General features: G+C 37.4%; 1 protein-coding gene across 1 annotated transcript in view; it reads right to left on the bottom strand.

Moving 5' to 3' along the window:
* Window positions 1-18,883, bottom strand: part of TSPAN7 (tetraspanin 7) — a 119,814-nt gene extending 100,931 nt beyond the window's left edge. Inside the window, exon 1 of the mRNA XM_069065686.1 lies at window positions 18,733-18,883. Within this exon, the coding sequence (XP_068921787.1) occupies window positions 18,733-18,813 (81 nt within the window). The 5' untranslated portion in view covers window positions 18,814-18,883. The remainder of the gene's footprint in view (window positions 1-18,732) is intronic.
* Between the last annotated feature and the right edge of the window lie 2,427 nt (window positions 18,884-21,310).

The following is a 21,310-nucleotide window of genomic DNA, read 5'->3' as shown; positions in this document are numbered from 1 at the left end:
ATATCATAGAGATTTACATTTTCATGTGTAATCTTCTTTTCCTATTCAATGTTATATATCAAATGTTCTTTTTTGTATTAAATTCAGGATAAACAAAAACATTTTTTTAAACCACAGTGCTTCATGGACCCAAAGTATGCCCATATATGCCTGAACTAACAATATATATTCAAATATTCTGTGTTTGTATAAAATTGATTATATTACTTTTATTTATATTAAAATTTTATCACTTAATGAAATTTATATGCATGTGCATAAACACATTTTAATATTAAGTTTCCAAGACTTGAATACTTGAAAGTTCATTGTTGATAAGGTTGGACTAAGAGAGGGAGGTTTAAGCTAATTCCTGAGCTCAATTCAAGGACATAGAAAGGTGGCTTTAAGCAAATGCAGACTCAATTATAAAAAATTAATACAGCATAAAATCAGTTACATTGTTAGAAATCAATATAATAGAAACTCAAGGTAATATCAATTTTTCTTTTCATCCCTTTCTCTAATTAGATGGCTATCCCAGGCATCTCTTTTATTGGTCTTTGAAATTTCTCATTTTTCAAATGGACCAGCCTGTTCCCCTCTCACCAAATGCCTTTCCATTGACCTTGGTATGATACTTCCTTTTTTTTTTTTAATTTGTTTGTTTGTTGCCTTTTGGAGGGCAATTGGGGTTAAGTAACTTGCCCAAGGTTACACTGTTAGTTTTTTCATGTGGGTGTTAAGTTTCTGAGGCCGGAACTGAACTTGGGTCCTCCTGACTCAGGGGCCAGCACTTTACTCATTGTGCCACCTAGCCGCCCCAGATACTTGCTTTTAATTACTCTGTTTCATTTCATATCTCCTTGCCATACCATCACTAGTACAATGCTGGCATTAAAGACGTGGACCTTTAACGGGAAAATTAGAATCATTAACAGAAGGTGCTCTGAAATTTCCAAAAGGTATTCCAGCTTACTCTTTCCCTCTTTCTCAACTTTGGGTCTATATCACTATTCAGTTATACAACTTGTCCTAGATATGTGTTCTAACAAACACGCAATACTGCCTAGGCAACAGATTTCAGTCATTTTTCAATCATGTCTGCAACTATTTGTGCCCCATGTGGGGTTTTCTTGGCAAAGATATTGGAATAGTTTGCAATTGCCTTCGCCAGTTCATTTTACTGATTTACAGGTGAATAGGGTTAGGCTACTTGCCTAGAGTCACACAGCTAGTAAGTGTCTGAGGCCACATTTAAACTCAGGAAAATGAGTCTTATTGACTCCAGGCCTAGCACTCTAACCATTGTGCCACCTAGCAGCCCTAGCAATAGGTACTAAAGAAATATAAACATCTACTCACAGAACTTCATAACACAGATTATCATATACATTAGAGTAGGATCATAGCATTTAGAGTTAAAATATGTCTTAACTCTAACCCAGTCAACCTCCTTATCTTTCAATTTCCTTATTTGTAAAATGCATGAGTTGAAGTAATGGCAAATATCAAAGAGGTAGTAAAGTAACAGAAGTAAGATTCAAATCTGGGTCCCAGTGCCAGATCTAGTGCTCTGATCTACACCATACATCTGCACAATAAATGTCAAATCAAATTATGCCCTCTAAAGCACGACTGATCATGGAAAATTAAAACCCTAACAAAATCTAGCTTAGTGACAGATATCAGTCTAATTTCCAAACACCATAAATACATAATTGGGGAGCCTAATAATGTGTTTTTATGTATGCAAAATCTAAATTTCCACTCTTTTTGCATATAATACATTTGCCTGAAATTCAGACAAATATTTTCCCTTCTGTAATGTTTAACATATGCTAATTGCAAAGTGCATATGCAGCAATCAAGAAAAAAAAATCATGTTTTTCTAGCTGATACACAGACCAAAAAATTTTATTTTCTGAAGTGACTATAAATATTGTTCATCTCTCTTAAGCAGAATTATAGTAATTGCATTTTCTAAAACAAGAATCAAAAGACACCATCTGATAAAGGATTTGAATTGTGAATTTGTTATGCAGAAATCTTCTAAAAGTATAAACATTGAATCAGATTTGTTTATGTATGTAACAAATTACCTTTATCTTAAAAGATAAAATTACATTAAATAATTTTGAATACACTGAAAACAATTTCAAATTATATAACATGTTAACCATGTACAAAAAATACCTGTTAATAATCAGCATCACAATTACTCTCAATACCAACTGACTTTATTATCATGTTACCATAACTAATCGAGCTTACATTAGCCTGCACACAAAGCTGTCCAGAGGCTTTACATCTGAAATGTCATGGCCACCCGTATACCACCACACAAACTACACATATATTCTATATGCCTGGCTACATATAAACATAACATGAGCTAGTATTTACATATTTATGGGTTAACTAATGATTTTCAGTCTCTGATTTTGCTGTTGTGACATTATTGTATACAAATTCACATTTATAAATGGCTTTAGGGATTATAAAATACTTTTCTCCAAATAGCCCTGACTGTAAGCCTTATTATTTCCATTTTATAGATGAGGAAACTTTGCCACAGTAAGGTTAAGTGACTTGCCCAAAGTAACACAGATAAGTTTATTTCAAGACAGAATTTGAACCCTCAACTGCAAGTCCAGACTTCTGCACTATCCTGGATATTTATGATATAAGGCATACTGACTTAACTCAGTTATCAGGATATTATAGGGATAAGAGTAACATAATTTTTAAAATTAGGACTCCCCTGGACAAATGAGGGCCTAGGCACCATAAGCAAACATTAAGGGATTAAAAAAGAATTGAAAAACTTTATATTAGAATTTTATGATTTTCAAAATAAAAATGTATACTTTTTTTCTGTAGTTATTTTCAATTCAACATATTCTTCAATGATGCTGATTATATAAATGTAGAGAACTGCTCATGTAAGGGCTGGGTATAGTAGAAAGTAAAATACACTTTACTCAGACAAAAGCAACCTGGACTCACATCCTTCCTGCCTTGTAGGGCAGCTGTGGTGCCATGGTCAAGTCATTTAACCTCCTTAAGCCTCAATTTCTCCCCTTATAAAAAATGGTAGGAAGGGAGAATTGCACTAGATACTATTTTTAAGGTGCTTTCCACTAATAAAATTCTATCCATGATCTGCTTTTAATGGAGGGACTTGGTAGAAGAGACTGTATTTCTAGGGATTCCAACGAAGAATCTCCCAACAAGTAAGACTGTTCCAGACAGAATCTGGGTGATTTTTTAATGGAGAGAGTGTAGGCAGAAAACTCTGGCAGCAATGGAAGCCACACATAACAGGGTCAGAAGACATAGTGCATGAGCCTGGAAGTGCAGCATGTTCCTGAGACTCCACAGAGCAAAGGAGAGCTAAAACAGTATACAGTCCTCAAGCTGTGATGACAAAGAAGCCTGTATGTAGGCTTCTACCTGATTCATTCCTGTCCCCAGACTACTCTGGTGGGATTCCGAGGTGGAGGTGAACCTCTAGGATCATAGATGTGGGTGACCTTAGGGGCCATCCAAGTCCAACCCTCTCATTTTACAGATAAGAAAACTATGGGGCGACTAGGTGGCGCAGTGAATAGAGCACCAGCCCTGAAGTCAGGAGGACCTGAGTTTAAATCCGGCCTCAGACACTTGACACACTTACTAGCCGTGTGACTTTGGGCAAGTCACTTAACCCCAACTGCCCTCCAAAAAGCAAAAAAAAAAAATTTCAGTTTTGTAGGTATGTGAAAGACATACATATTTATTATAAAGGTAGAATAAAGCTACTGTACTGGGTTATCAAGAATCATCACAGAGCCAGAAGGTATTACTGTGACGTGCAAGGGTGGTTGGTTGGTACTTATTGCTTTCTTCTCTCTTCTCTGTTCTGGAAAATGGTAGAGATGAATCCTCCAAGGTCATAGTTATCTCCTCCCATAAGGCTGGTGTGGAGTACAAACTCTTCCTCTCAGCTTCCTCTCCTTTGAAAATCTGATAAACATGTCACCATCCAAGCCATGGATTAAAAATGTTGAATAGCATTAGGCCAAGAATAGATTCTTAGGAACCTCCTTCCAATCTGACATAGACTGATTAATAAATACTTTGGAGGTCCAATTGGTCATTCAATCAATTCTAAACCTACCTAACTGCATTATCAATCTGTATTTCTCCATCTCAAACACAAGGATAATGTGAGAAACTGGCAAATGTATACATATACAGCATTCCTTTGATGCACCAGCCAAATTACTATATCAAAAAAGGAAATTAGGTGAGTCTGGTATGACCTAATAAAACCATAGGAGCTTTCAGTCATCACCATTTTTCCTTCCTAATTGCTTAGAAGCCATTCCTTCAACTATATGTCCTAGAATTTTGCCAGGAACATAATTCAATCTTACCAATTTATAATCTGAAGATTCCGCCTTCTCTGTTTTGAAGATTGGGACATTTCCCTTGCCACATTTATGGTAGGTCCTAGATTTAGAGTTGAAAGGGACCTCAGAGTACAATTCCCTCATTTTATTTTTAAAAGCAACTTTTTAAAATTTGCACTTAATTATTGACATGGACCAGCATTTCAATATACAAAAAAGAACATGAGGCCTCAATTTCTACTATGTACAATTCATTTTTAATAAGTATGTGGTATGTATACACAAGTCTGTGTTTATGTGTGTACAGGTATGTATGTAACATATACACATATCATATAGACATTTAGATATATGTATACACATATATACATACACACATATATAAACAGACATATATTTTTTAAAAGATTGTAACAAAATTGCTCTAATTGTGTTCTGTGTTGTAATTTTTTGTTTAATGTTTTACTGATGCACATTTGCCTATCGGTTTAGCTAACCACCCAAACCTCCGCTCTTCCTTATAACTATAGTCAAGAAAAAAAAGTCAAGACATTGGCCATGTCTAAAGCACAGGTCTCATTCTGCATCTAGAGTCCACTGCCTCTGTCAAGTGTCATCAGCCTTTTGAGGTAATTATTTTTTGCTGCTTTGATTACAATTCCTAGGTCTTTTAAAGGTGGTTCTTCTTCATATCATTGTTGTCATCACATAAAACTACTTTCCAAGGTTCTGCTCATTTCACTATAGAATTTGCATAATCTTTCCCATATTTTCTGAAACTATCATATTTGTCATTGTAATAATGAAATAATGACCCATTACATTCATAAAACAAATTTTCCAGCCATTCCCCAGATCATGGGTACCTATTTTCTCCATTTCTTTGTTATTACAAAAATATAAATATTCTTATACAGATAGATCCTTTCCTACTATTCTTGATCTCCTTGATAGATATGCCTAATAGTAAGATCAAATGGTAAGCATAATTTGATGGCTTTGGGGTTACAACTTCAAATTGTTTTCTAGAACAGTTCAAACTATTAGCAGCTCCAACAATAATGCAATGGTGTGGGCAGCTAGGTGGTATAGTGGGTAGAGTACCAGGCTTCAACTCAGGAAAATTTTAGTTCAGATCTGACTTTAGACACTTACTAGCTATGTGACTCTGGGCAAGTTACTCTACCTTTGTTTGCCTCAGTTCTCTCATTTGTAAAATGAAGATAATAATAGCATCCATTTTACAGGTTAAAAAGATCAAATAAGGTGATGAATGTAAAGCACCCAACTCAGTACCATATAAGTATTAGCTATTATTATTCTCCCCTATGATCCCTAAAACCAGGGGGGAGTGCTGGTAAATATTCAACAATCAACTTTCTGAAGAAAAAAGACAGACTTTTAAGTTAAATCTGCATTATCAATATTTTTCTCTATTTTCTTAGGTCTAGAGAATCAATAAAACAATAAATTGAGTTCTGATTTGTAATGTTTGCTGATTTCTAAGATGTAAATGCTGACTGAAAATTTAATAATCAGCTCTTGTAAGTCTGTTCAAGTTGGCTCCAGCATACCCTTGCCTACAACTATTGTTATTTTTGTAACTTTGCTGATCTGTGGGGTAAGAGGAGAAACCTCAAAGTTTATTCAATCTGAATTTTTCTAATTATTAATTATTTGGAGCATTTTTATATTGTTGACACTGGAGTTCTTTGAAAACAGTTTTCAGATGAAGAAATTAAAGTATCTACAGTCATATGAAAAAATGCTCCAAACCACTATTGATCACAGAAAGGCAAATTAAAACAAATCTGAGGTGCCACCTCATACCTATCAGATTGGCTGATATGACAAAAAATCGGGACACTAATGCATTTTTGGTGGAGTTGTGAACTGATCCAACCATTCTGGAAAGCAATTTGAAACAATCCCCAAAGGGTTATAAAACTGTGCATAACTTTTTTTTTTTAAAGCAATTGGGGTTAAGTAACTTGCTCAAGGTTACACAGCCAGTTATTTCCGGGTGTGGTGCTAAGTATCTGAGCCTGAAATCGATCCCCAGGTCATCCCGACACTGGGGCCGGTTCTCTTACTCACTGAGCCACCTGGCTGACCCTGTGCATAACTTTTAATCCAACAATATACCACTATTAAGTATGTATCCCAAAGAGATCATTAAAAAGAGAAAAGAACCCACATGTACAAAAATATTTATAACAGCTCTTTTTGTGGTGGCTAAGAACTGAAAATTGAGGGGATACCCATCGACTGGGGAATGATTGAACAAGTTGTGGTATATGAATGTAATGGAATACTATTGTGTTATAAAAAATGATGAGCAGGTAGATTTCAGAAAAATATGAAAAGACTTATATGAACTGATGCTGAGTGAAGTAAACAGAACCAGAACACTGTACACAGTAACATTGTGTGATGACCAACTTTGTTAGATTCAGCTCTTCTGAGCAATGCAGTGATTTAAGACAATTCCAAAAGACTCGTGATGGAAAATGCTATCCACATCCAGAGAAAGAACAATGAAGTGTAAATGCAGATAGAAGCATACTATTTACTTTTTTGTTGTGTTTTGTTTTCTTTCTCATGGTTTCTCCCTTTTGTTCTTATTCTTCTCTCATAAAATGACTAACATGGAAATATGTTTAACATTATTCTACACAGATAACCTATATTAGATTGCTTGCTGTCTCAGGGAAGGAGGAGGGAAAAAAATTTGGAACTCAAAATCTTATAAAAATGAATGTTGGGGGGCAGCTAAGTGGTGCAGTGAATAGAGCACTGGCCCTGGAGTCAGGAGGACCTGAGTTCAAATTCGTCCTCAGACACCTGACACACTTACTAGCTGTGTGACTTTGGACAAGTCACTTAACCCCAATGGAAAAAAAAGGAATGTTGAAAACTATCTTTACATGTAATTGGAAAAAGTAAAATACTATTAACTGGGAAAAAATAAAATAAAACTTATTAGATAAAATGGAAGAAAAAACTGCCTGTTCATATATTTTGATTTGGCTTTTGCTGATATAAATACATACATGTGTGTACATATATACATATGTATATGTACTACACACATATATACATCTTGGAAATGAGATCTACACACACATATATATAAATATCTTGGAAATACATATATATATATATGCACACATATCTTGGAAATGAAATGTATATAAGAGAAATTTGCTGAAATGATTTTTTTCCCCACAGCTAACTGGTTCCCTTCTAATTTTAACTGCATTGGTTTTTTGTGTGTGAAAAATTTGACATTTTACATAATAAAAGTTTATTTTTAATTCTGTGATCCCCTCTCACTTGTTTAATCATGAATTCTTCCCCTATCTATAATTGTGAAAGGCATTTTCTTCCTCGATCCTCTATTTTGTCAATGATGTGTCCTTTTACATCTAAAAGTTAACGTATCTAATCTTTGTATACAGGGTGAGATATGATGGTCTATAACTAACTTATCCCAAAATGCTTTCCAGTTTTCCTAGCAGTTTTTGTCAAATAGTGAGTCTTCAGTCTAGGATCTGGGGTTTAGGACCAATCAACTCATTTTACAGATGGGAAAAATGAGGCACAGAAAGGTTAAGTGAGTTGCCCAAGAGTAAATAAATTTCTGGAGCAGGAGGTGAATTTAGCACTCCCTGAGTAGTGTACTAACTAAGTAAGGCCAGTAGGATCCAGTTCTCTATTGGCCACAACCTAGCCTGTGCCTTATGGCACTTCTAAGGTCTTTCAAAGATCACTGACAGAAGCTTAATTGCATTAACCAGTTCTTTTATTATAAGTAACCCAGGTCTCATGTCTTTAACTCAATGGGAACAACTCTATTCTCTCTTGCTAGCCTGGTTTCTGCTTGTCTGGTTTCAGCTCCCTGATGAACATTTTTCTTATCCTCCAATCAAACACTAGTTATTCTCATTAGCAGAGAAAACAGAAGCAAAAATCTAGGAGCTCTCTCCTCGCTGCAGCCTGTTATCTTTCTCCCTTCCACCACCAAACCCAGTGCTATACATTCTTTGACAGTCTTCTTGTCTCCAACACAGCCTAAAAACAAAAAAAAAAAATTTGTTTTGTCTCAAGCTTTCATCCCTAGACTTAGTACATTTTGAGCTACTAACGTTTTCTTACTGTGTGTCCACATTTATATTAATCATTAAATGACTTCTCTGTGCATGGTGGTCATGTGAGCTCCTCAAGGATAAAGATGGTTCCATTTCTGTCTTTGTACACCCAGCATCTAGCACAGTGACTGGTACATAGGAAGCACTGAGTAGATGCTTCTTGGTTGATCTTTCCACCATATGTTTTGCATCTATCTATCACATGTTGTTTAAAAATCTGAGTGGATTGACAAATCTCCTGTGCACTTACACTGACCTCTCTAGAAAGTTCTTTTAACTCATTAGAATCTTAGTGTTTTCAGAATTTCAATCTTGAATACTTGCTACCACCCTCATACCAACTACTTCTACTGAATTTTAGGTAATGGCATATAACTCCCTGTTATAAAATATGCTTTCAAAAACTCTAGCCTTCACATAAAACTATGCTCAACTTTAGTCTTATTTACCAATATGGAGTAGGAAATTCCAACAAATATCCAGATAGTTGGAGACTTCAACCTATATGGAAGTAATCTGAAGTATACTCCCTCAACAATATTAGTTTTGTTTTTCTACATGTTGATCCTAATCTAAAAGCTTTTCCAGGCATGCTTCCCCACTACAATTCTTAGATTTCTTTACATGACTGTATCTTAATATATAATTGCACTATCCCTTTTATCTATTCTACTCCTTTTGAATATGGTATACCGTTTCATGGAAGCAATATCTGCCATGTAGGCTAGGCTAGTTTTCCCTTAAAAGGTACTGATACTGTCCTTAAAACTTAAGTGGCTAGTCCATAAGAAGACAGGAGTTGCTCTCCTTCGAGGCAGAGATAAACTAGCATGATAATAAACTAGTTGATAAACTAGTATGGCCAACACAAAGGCAAGGGGGAAAGTTCCACTCAACAGAATCAATGCTGTATCCTTGCTAAGTATCCTTTCTATGCTATGGCTACGTAAATTCCTTTTATTAACTATTAGATGGTCTATGAGTATATCTCATTTCATTCCAGTGCAGAATATGAACCACCAGAATGGCCTGAATCAGGTCTAGACTATAACAGCTTCCATTGGGATATTTCAGTCATGTGCCTTATTCCACTAAATCTATGAGATTGAATTTGCCTTCTTGCTTTAGCATGTCTTATTTACACTATTACCTATAATTTGTGTGTATAGAAAATTCATATATTATAGGATGAACATTCAATCTAGGTTTCATCTTCTAAAACATTAGATTTTTAGATATACTATTGCTTTATTTCTGCCTATACAGGAATACTCAAACTGGTGGGTTTATTATTTAGCATGGTTTATTATTTATTTAACTGTATAATTATTTGGGTTATATGATTTTCATGCCTCATCTGTTATTTCTTTTGCACTCACTAGGGTAGGGAGTTAGGGAGAGAACTATGTAAATGCAATACAACATGAGAAAGGGCATCAGAGCCCTGCAGGGCCAGAGAGATGAGTGTTCTTGGCCATGTGTATTCCCTATGTATATGCCTTTCTATCCTTCCTTCTTATGTATGTGCCCAATCATCTCACTGATATTGCACAAGGCAGTAGTGTGCACCAGGTTTATAGGTACAAATATTTTGTAGCTTGTTCTCACTATGACATCTCACTAAAATGCTTTGATGTGAGCTGTGACTTCTGACTATTAAAGATGTGTACCCGTGGTGGCATATAATTTTAGGAATTTGGACCCATACAATACTTTGAATCTGGTAATGATTGTCTCCCTGGATATCCAACCTACCAGTTTCAGTGCAGGGCTGGGGAAGTAGCCCAGAGAATGTTCTTCACTGATAATATTTTATTTTTATAAAATGCTTCCCACCACAACTGTCATGCGAGGCAGTATTTCTATTCTCATTTTTTTTTACAAACAAGGAAACTGGGGTTCAGAGACTAATTAACTTGTCCATGATCATAAATCTAGTTCATTTAAAAAAAAAACTTTAATTAGGAGTAGCTATACAAACCTATAAGCTCAGTTAGCAGAGTGGTTGAGGCTTGCAAATCTCTTGAGCTTTAGCAGTTGTGAGCTACAGTGGTCCACACCAAGTTTGGCATCAGTACAGTGGGCCCTGTAAGTCCTAGACTGTCTAAGGAGGAGTAAACAGCCCAGTTTAAAAATGGAGCAGGCCAAAGCTCCCCTTCAGTATTGGTATTGCTGCTTCTGCGCTTCCAGCCTGGGCAAGATGGGGAAATCAGGGGGAAAAAACAATACCTTGTGTTTAGGTAATTAGCAGAAAGGGATCATGTCTACTTTGAAATAGTGCTTAGCACGGTGCTGTGTAAATATAGGAGGTCAGTTTCCTTAAATGAATGTGTAAATAGATGACAGTACTACAAATGCTGAAATAAATACTTTAATGATTAAAATACATAAGCACACAGAATGATCTGGCAGATTCATGCTACAAGAGGTTTAGCAGAAAATGAAATGTTTCTTTGTTTTGCATTATTTTAATGACATGAAACAGAATTTTACTGCCAGAAATGAGGTGGTCAAACAATTGTTTAGTAGCAAATGCCACTTTCAGCAAAAGTAGTACTCAAGCCACTCTGAAACAGGAAAGAAAGACACCTCATATATCAAGGACAAGACATCTTGTGAAAGGTTTACATAAGGAGTAAGTCTAAATAGGAGCAAAAACTGTTTATGCATGCACTCTTCAGCTGCTTTTCTTCCTCAAAATAATTAGCATGACACACACATACTAGTTCATCCCAGATACTATATTTTTGAGACTTTGATCTGAACTTTTCAGTGGTGTTGCAATGCTAAGAGTACAATTCACCTCCATTTGTTATCCACACTAGATCAAAGTCAAACAAATATTTTCTTGCATTGCAACCAGTATAGTAATTACCTCTATTCTGTACTGATGCTGAACTTATCTTTTAAAAAAATCAAAACACAACAGTTATACTCATACATTCTTTAAAAATCATCAGAATTATAAAAGCTAAAAAATTACTTAGCTCCATTTTTTTTAACTGAGCAGCTGAGACCAGGAAGATTAATAAGGAAAACATGATAAAGGTTCTGAATCACCTAAATATGTTTCTTAATGGAATTCTGGGCTTTCCTCACCTCAACAGGCAATTAAGCATTCATTCCATGTGGATTAGAAGATAATATTTTTATTAATTCCACTGATCAACTCTAATATTAAGAGCTCATGTTTATGAAGCTCTTTAGAGTTTACAAAGTTCTTCAAAATAACATTATGAAGTACATAGTATACAGTATTATATCTATCATAGAGAAAAATCTCAGTCTTAATGAGATAAAGTAACTTTCGTAAGTCATAAAAGAAGTGCTAGCACCACCCATATGCAATTATTTTTGTCCAGCCCACTATATCTCCAATGCTTTTCTTGTGTACATTTTCTTCTTCCTTTTGAATTCAAAGGACTATGAAGATTATCATCAACACTTCCTCTGTTTTGATAGTACATCAGCATTTAAGTCAAATTTACTCACTCTAGACAGAAAAATGAGGATATTTATACTTCTATTACTAAGCAATACCCCATCTTCTCCTTTCCATCCCCACAATAACCTATTCAAATAACTTGTAGCTAATGAGTCTGATGAGTTGAGTCAAAAACTCATCAATCAGTTCACAATTTTCTTGACTGGGTCCAACAAAACATTTTAATTAAAATTCTTCGAGCCTGGGAGTCCCCATCTCTTTGACAGAAACCCTCAACATCAAAGTAGTTATCCCTGGGTTATTCCTGGTTGCTATAACCCTAAGTCTAGGTCAGTTTATTTATTCAAAAAGTATTAACTGAACATTGCTGCATGCACAAAACTGTGCCTGAGCTCTGGGAATATATATATATATATGTATACATATATATATTAGTATAAGCTATTATCTCTGTTTTCAAGGATCTTAGAAGCCAACTGGAGAAACCAGAGAATGAAAAACTATAATAAAAGGCAATGCTGTCTTAAATGCTGAGTGGTACAAATGATAAGGTGAGTAGGAATTCAGAGAGGGAGAAATTGGTGCAATCTACTGGGACAGTCATGGGGGACAGTGGATTTAAGCTAGGTCAAAGACAAGATGAAGGAAACATATTTCAGGACGTAATAGTTAGAGAGATGGCCCAAAAGTTCATCTGGGTTCAAGTCCTGTCCTCTTGACACAATCTGGTTGTGTGACCCTTGACCAATCACTTAACCTCTCAATGCTCTAGGGCAATTCTCTAAGAATTTAAGTGGCAGAGAGGGTGCCAAGCTATATTGGTAAAGGGTATATCCTCACCAGGGAGTTTTCTATACCAATGAAATCCAGCCTCTGTAAATTTGATCCAGCCTCTATAAATTTGGGTTACTATTCAATAAGGCTTAAGGGTACCTTTTTGGGGAATGGGGGGAGGCAGTTCAAACTGAACTAATCCACTGGTTCCACCATACTTGGTGGTAGTGGTAGAAGAATGAGAACCAGAATCAACTTCATCTCACTGGGGAACTCAAGACTAGAGGGAAAGAGATGAGAAATTAATCTGAATCTCCTTAGGGTCTCGTTTCAACAGATACATATGTCTCCATTTGTTCCTCACTCAAACTCAAAAATTGCACAGAACTCTCCTTACCAAAACCAATACAGAATCAGTTTCCTACTTGCCTAGCTACTCTACATCTGAGTCCCTGTAACACTACCTTTAACCTAAGGTTAAAACTAATCTTCAGTTTAATCAGGCCTACTACGTTTTCTCTTGAATTCTGAGCTTTCTAGATTGTCTAGTTAGAACTTAGACTAGAAGAACCACACTCATCTCTTGGGTAGTATCATGGTAAGAAAATTTCTTATACATTCCAGACACATTGCTAAAAAGAAAATTTCTATAACACCAGAATTCTGTTTTTTCACATTCCTTAGACAGGAAGGTTCTTACCAGAAGCATAGATTCAATGACAAAAAAAGTTGACTTTTTGAAAAATAAAAATTTTTATCCCTTAATGTATTCAGGATTTTAGCTACATGAAGGTAGAAAAAAAACAACTAAGAAGGAAGAGAAAGCTCTCATGAAAGGGGGAACAACAAAAATCAAAGTCTTAAAAGCAGCAGAGATAAAAGCGTCTGGTAAATTATATATACATAAAATATATATGCACATATACACACATAACACCAACATTTTGAGATAGAAAGAAACAAAAATAAGAATGGACAAGATTTTATGTGCTAATTTTCTAAATAATTTTCAATTCTGATTTTAAAATTGGATCTTCCAAAAAGAACTATCAATTCTTAAGTGGCAGATGAGTTTGAGATATTACATTTCAAGTTCAATGACTATTGTAATTTTTCTAAGTTTTTGTGGGATGGGAGAAATCAACTCCAATATGTTTAGGCATAGGAAAGTTTGCTTTAAAAAAAACTGGTCTTAAAAATAAAACTATTTTTATTTTATTAAGTCATCTTTCATTTGAATTCCTACAGCAAAACCTTAAAAAAAAAAAAATTGTGATACGTCCTGGGAATTTATAATCTTCACTCTTAAGCATGTGAGGTTTGGCATTTTTGAAGGCTTTCTCCCCAAAAATTAGGACAAGTTTTATATAAAAAAATTAACATTTTACTTAGTATATTAATTTATGTGAAGATTTCCACAAAACTCTTTGGGTACCCTAATCTATATATTTTACCATTAATTTAACTAGTATTATCTCTAAATCATGAGATTAAAAGTCATCTAGTCCATCCATCTTCCCTGAACTACTAGCAGTATCATCTTCAAGTCACCTCAATTATATTAGAATCTATTTTTTAAAGACCCTCCTGACCCTCCAGGATTTAAAATAAATCAGGAGAAGGTCTTATGCTAAATAAACCACAAGTCCATAAAAATAGGCCATTTGTTAGTATGTAAATACAAACTATTATTAGAATGTTTTTCCTCAAACTGTATACATTAAAACAAAAACATACATATAAATGGTACCCTGAAAAGAGTACTGACTTTGGACTTGAGCTTAAATCAAATCCCATTTCTACTCACTACTCTGAATTCATGTTCTTCATCTATAAAATAAGGGGCTCTAATTCAATAGTCCCTGAGCTCCCTTCCAGCTCTAGCGCCATTATCCTAAGTTAAATAAACCATCAGAGCATGTAAGGGATGATATTTAAACTGAAAGACCACTGTCACTATTTAACTTGTCTACTTGGGCACAAACACACTACAAGGATCTCATGGTATACCTTTGTTCTTCTTGAAAACCATTCACACAACCTAAGAAAATAAATGAATGCCACCTTGTTGCAAATAAGGCAGAATAAATAAGCACAGAATTTTGATGGTATTGATCCAGATTTAAGTCACATAGAAGAGTAGCAGAATGAAAGACAAAACTATCTACTGACACAAAATTAGCCCTAAGAAAATCATGAGACAATTCTTAAACTATAATAACTAAAAAACCATAATAACTATAAAAATCAGGTAAATAAACATACACACAGCACAAGACACAAGTGCCTCATCTTTTACACTCTACCCAGGTCTAGTTCCTGCTTCACTGACACCCATGACTAAAGAGTATGTTGTATTTGTATATTATGATGCCAGAACTGTATTACTTTAGCAAGGACTGCACTAATTCTAGGTCTGGTACCACCTCTCAAGTCAAAAACATCTATCTGTAAAGTACCATTATACTCCACACACTGTGGCAAGCCTGCAAATATAAAGATTTTTAAATGAGAGGCAGGCTACCACCCACAAAATTTCGGGAGGAGGTGGTAGAAAATGACCAGAAAGTAGATAACAATAACACAAAGTCGGGAGTGAAGGTGGTAAAGAATATATCAAAAGGCTGTTTGACACTCAGGGAGAGAAGACAATACTTTCAAACTTGAGGAATCAGAGAAAGCTTCCTGTGGGAGGGAGCACCTGAGCTTAACCTGGAAAGAGGGTTTTTGAAAGGCAAAGGTGAAGAAATGCATACCAGAAAAGGAGTGCAGCCTATATGCAAATGTTTTCCTAAATCTTTCCAGAAATAAAATATATCCCTATAGTAACTGACTTGAGAGGAAGCAGCAGAAGGCTAAATTTTGCTCAGATTCAAAATCCCAAAGAAATGGAACAGTGGGCTCACCTCTGCCAGACCTCCTACACAGCCTGGCACTATAAATATGCCAGATGCAGACAGCAGGTGGCCAATCACTGAAGAAAAATTCTGCTGAAGACTCAGTGAATTGAAAGCTGATCTTTTGGGACAGTGGAAGGGAGGCCACTCTGAGTAATTCCCAGATTGATCTCAATTTCCCCAATGCCACTGAGAATCACAACATTATTTTAATACCAAGACCATCATTTGATCAAAACATTCCAAAACAACATGAACATCCCTAACCAATCTTTTCACTACATTTCTCTAAAAAAAAACACACACACAAACTTTAAAACAACTCTTTATTAATTTTCTATTATATCCATTTAGTCAAACCAAAACTTTCCATAAACATCTCAAATGTGAGACTTACAAAATTATGTAAAATCCTCCTAGTACTTACTGAAAAATCTGCTGGGGGAAAAACCACTCACTATTAGAAAAATTATTAAAACAATCATTTTTACATAGAAATATCAGAAATAACAATGATTTAGTTTAAAATGACTTTCAATTGTTTTCTGAGAGTTAAAGGTATTTAAATCAAGTTCCTATTATTTTTTTGCTGTGGCTGAAGAATATTAAGTCCTTAATTAAAATATTTTAAAATCTTCTAGATTATACTTTAAATGGTATTTTGATAACTTATATGACATTAATTGCCATAGAACTGAAAGTGAGGAAGAGAAAAGAGAATAAGGGAGCCAAAAAGGAAAAAAATAGAAGAATGGGGGTGGGAAGATGGTTATATGTACAGTTAAAAGATAGTAAGATTCAAATAGTCCTATGAGGATGTCTTTATTACCAATAATATCTTATCATAAATTTTATTTTTCCTAGAAATAAAAAGTCATCTAAATCAATTACATCAGATCCAAATCTGAAAACAAAGTATACATGGAAAAAGGAAGGGATTTTAATATTTTTAATTAATGCAAAGCAGATCAAAGAAATGGTTGCTATGAATTTAAAACAATTAACCTACATTTCCAATAACTAAATAAAATACTATTAGAGCATACATAGCCATCAAACTTTGTCTAACATATGGTTTTATTGATAAAATAAAGCCTGCTTTTTGCTCATCTTGCTATGCACCAATTAAGGATTTTCTCTCATATCAACAGCTGAGAGCCATTAACGTGTGCTTCCTAGATAACACTTTTGTCATTAATCTAAGGAATGAGAGATCACCATTCTAGAAAGATTTGTGAATCCTGGGGCAGTTAGAATTTTTTTTTTTAATCACAACTTATCCTTTCTTCTTTCCCTAAATCACAATTTTTTTCCAGGCATTACAAGTGGATTGCTTCTTATCTTTGTGCACAATCACAAACCAAAATTAGGGCAAATGGGGGGCGGGGGGAATCGCTGGATGTTAGCTAAGCAAATCAGAGACAATATTGGCTTTTTCTGCAGTCTCGATTTACAAGGTGACTGATTGGAAGAGTGAATGACCCAGATCGCAGGAAGAAAAAGGTCGGATTACATCTACATCCACTGATGAAACACTGGGCTTTTTACATTATTAGGTAGCCAGTTTGTGGGTTTATGACATCAAGTATAAATGCGAGCTTTCAGCACCAAAGCAAATATGGAACTAGAAATCTTTAAATCCCACTCGAGGCTATTTATTCTCTCGCCCCCCCCCAAAAAAAAGCCTCATTGCAATGTCACCTCTGCACCTGTCACATGAGCAGATTGGAATGAGATATGACATAAGCTCTAACTAACCACCCCTGAGCCTGCCCATCTCCTTGCCCTGCTCCCCAGCAGTAATAAGCCTCAAAAAGGGGTGTACCTTCCCAACGCCAGCCCCTAGCCCCAGCACCTCGGCAGTCCGTGTATGACGTCACCTTTCTGCATTAAACCCTGAAACCCGGAGGCACCAAATGGAAAGGGATGGATTTACATCCGCGACAATCCTAATGGAGTGGAGAAGCCATCACTGTCACCAGCTGATTGGGGACCAAGGTTTATTCATCAGAAAGGAAAGAAAAGGACCATGAAAGAGGGTGGGAGAAATAATGCTATTTGCAAAACAGAAGGGGGGAGACGAGGTGGATAGCGAGTTGAGATGGGGGATTGGGGGTCGGTCTAAGAACGACTGCTTATAGTCACTGACGATGTTGAACGTGCACCTGCAAACACTTCTTGGAAAAACAACAAATCCCCTTCTGGGATGGTCGGTCCTAGGTGTCCAAGACATCTAGTGGGATCCGCAGAGCTGGTTGTTCCCATTCTGGATTCAGGCTTACACTCTCTCTCTCTGTCTCTCTCTCTCTCTGTCTCTCTGTCTCTCTCTCTCTCTCTCTCTCTCTCTCTCTCTCTCTCTCTCTCTCTGTCTCTCTCTCTCACGCACACACACACACACACACACACACACGCACTGGGGGTCCCGGGAGAATCGAGAATACCCGGGGATACCCAAGTCAGCTCCCCAGAAGGGTCTTCTCCCAAACAGCTCCTGCTTGGGGGGAGCCTGCCAGTCACAGATTCATTAGGAGCAAATGCAGGGGCGGAAACGCGGGTGGGTGTCGATTACAGTCAAGTGAAGAGCGGGGGATGAAATCGAACCTGACAACTTTCTTCGGGGGCATCAATCTCATCCTCTTACTCTCCCTCCGAAGGGGCGAAAGAAGAAACCTCGGAAATAGCATGGACCCCAAAAAGATTGCACCACTTCCCACCCCTCTCGGGTTCCGACCCCCCCACACACAAGTGCCCTGACGATGGACTAGGCAGGCGGGAGTCCACGATGGCTGGTGCTGCACAAATGCCTCCCAACCCCCGCTGGTGCTAGAGCTGGTACCGGAGCTGGAGCAGCCACCCCTGCCGAGGCTGCTGCAAGCTAGCTGCAAGCTCCCCCCGCACCTCCTGGTGCAACAGAAGCAGCAGCAGCCAGCCCCCGCGCGAGCGCACCGTTATCCCCCGCGCCCCCCGGCGTCTGTCCTAATCCCTAAGTCCCACACCGCCTGACCGACAGACAGCCCGGGCAACACAGTCCCCGCCCCCCCTTCACCCCTCCTTGAGTCCGGGGCGGGGGGCGCGGCGAAGGTACTCACCCAGAAAACGAAGGAGTAGATGATGAGGAGGGTTTTGAGACAGGTTATCACGGGTTTGGTCTCCATTCTCCTCGATGCCATACTACAGAAGCTCGGGCAGCGGCTGGGCGGGCGGGAGGAGGGGAGGTGGGTGGAGGGGGTGGAAGCGAGAGAGCGAGCGCGCGCGCGCCGGAGGAAGGGGGGGAGGAGCACGCGCGCGCGTTCCGGAGGGAAGGAGGGAGGAGTGCGGGCGCAAGGCCGCCTTGGCTGCTGCTTCGCTGCTGTGCCCCAGGTTCCTGCGCTCCCCTCACCCTCTGCAGCACCAGCGTGGCGGACGCTTACTGTGTCTGTCTCTGTATGGCCAAAGCCACACCACCCTTCTGCGCCCGGCTCAGCACTCCAGCGATAGCCGGAGCAGCTGACGCCGGGCGAGGAGCCAGCACCCTCTCAAAAATCTTCCTCCCCACTTAATAAAAAAACCCCAACTAAATGCAACAACCCAAGCCTTCGGTAGCTACTGAGCATGCCCAGTCGCCTCCCTAGGAACCTGGTCACCTGTACTAGGGCTTCTGCCTGCCAGTCTCCTGCATGAATTGGTGCGGGAGGGGAGCCCAAGCGAAGGGGTGGAATACCGTGCGGGTCTTAAAGGGAACTGCCTGCGGGCTTTGGCTGGGCCATACAATGACTTTGCAAATAGGCATTGGCAAGGCCTTTAGGATTGACTGACCAGCTGTCAGAGGATTGGGTCATAGATGTATGCTAGATTTACACACACACACACACACACACACACACACACACACACACACACACACACACACACACACACACACACACACACACACACACAGTCTTCTCATCCCCCCTTCGTTGCACAGCACTTCTTTCTACTGATCATCCCACCAGGCAGTGAGCAAACGTGATGGGCAGTGCTAAGCAGGTGTCTCATGGAAAATAGCCTTTGACAGGTGGAGAGGAAACAAAGTTGAAAACTTTGATTTGTAAGGAGAGAGACAAATTTCAGTGATTCTTTGTTATCCAGCTACAGCATGGGAATAATAATAATACAATTATCATTTTGGAGAAACAAGGGGATTGGAATAAATGACATCCTACATGCATTCCTGCTTTAAATTTTATCCATGTATCAAGTCCTCTCTATCACAGTGTCTCTCCAGTCTATGATTATAATAATAGCTGACATTTATTTATACGACACTTTAAGGTTTGCGAAGTGCTTTTAACACACATCTTATTTTGATCTTCAGAAGTACCCTGTAATGGAGCTACCGCAGGAACCTTATAGAAATGAAGAAAGAAGCTCCAAGAGCTTTGTTAATTGTACACTTAATATATTTATGTTGCTTCTCTGGAAGCCCAAGTTTGACTTATCATTTGTTGTTTGGTCATTAAAGCAAAAGGAACAGTATTCAGGAAAATCTTTAAACGAGCACTGAGCTACATATAAAAGACACCATTTTGTATCAGGTAGTAATGAGGAATGTTGAAAGTATAAAAGACAGATGAGGCTAACCCGACCTGTGAGCACATTTCATGTAGGATAATCAATCGATCCTTGAAAAGATAAGGCATTTTTCTTAGCTGCCATGCACAGAGAGAATATAGTTCATAGATTATTCTAGGCACATTGAGAAGGGGACAGAATTCATAAGATGTTGCCCTAAGTAGGAATTAACCCTTGGGGAAACATTTTCAGGGCCTCACACTCAAATGTGAATTATATTAATAAGCTCCTTCATGAAGCTAGCTAGGAGTAAAAATAGAATGAACAAGCCTTGGAAAAGACTTGCTGCAGTCTGTTGTGGTGGTGGCAGCTATTATGGGTTATTTATCACTGAATTAGATACAGGCTCTGCCTGGTGAGGTCATCATATAAACAGACAGGAGGAAGAGACTGTCATGTGAGGAAGATGGAAGGTTGTTTGAGGAAAAGGTGAATCATGACTAAAATGATACTATTTCTCATCACCTAAAGTAGAATCGAGAAGACAAACAGAAGAGCAAAAGGGAAGGAGGAAGAAGTGGAGCAAATTCTACATCCCTGTTTTCTTCTCAAACCAAGGTGGATAACAGCAACCAATACAGTGGCTTCACAGAAGAGCTCTTTTGTTATTACTAGGTTTAGCTTTATGGTTGTGGTGAGTTATATCAAGATAATGAAGAATCAATAATAAATATATGAGAATAACATATTATTATATATCACATATAATTATATGTAATTATATTATATATAAATATAATATATTATATATGTTATATATTTATATATTATCCAAATATATATAAATAAATCAATAATAAAAATATTATATTAAGATAATGAAGAATCAACACATACAAAGGAGAATATACAGGAAACACAAAGATTTGAAGTGAAAATGATGTGGGGGAGATGGTGCCAATGAAAAAGATCTGAAAGTCTGAACACAAGTTCAAAATAAGTGACAAAACAACATGTCATCCAGAAAACATTATAAGCTGATTGCAGTTAGAAGGGTATAATGTACAGAAAATGACAGGGGATAGGTCTACTTTACAGTGCTCCCCTCAGACTACCTCTGGGGGATTGTGTTCA

This window comes from Petaurus breviceps, unplaced genomic scaffold (assembly GCF_028583685.1).
Source record: "Petaurus breviceps papuanus isolate PSGF00001 unplaced genomic scaffold, PetGlider_PUasm1.0 90700, whole genome shotgun sequence".
NCBI classification, from domain to species: domain Eukaryota; kingdom Metazoa; phylum Chordata; class Mammalia; order Diprotodontia; family Petauridae; genus Petaurus; species Petaurus breviceps.
This window is presented reverse-complemented; position numbering and strand designations above follow the sequence as displayed.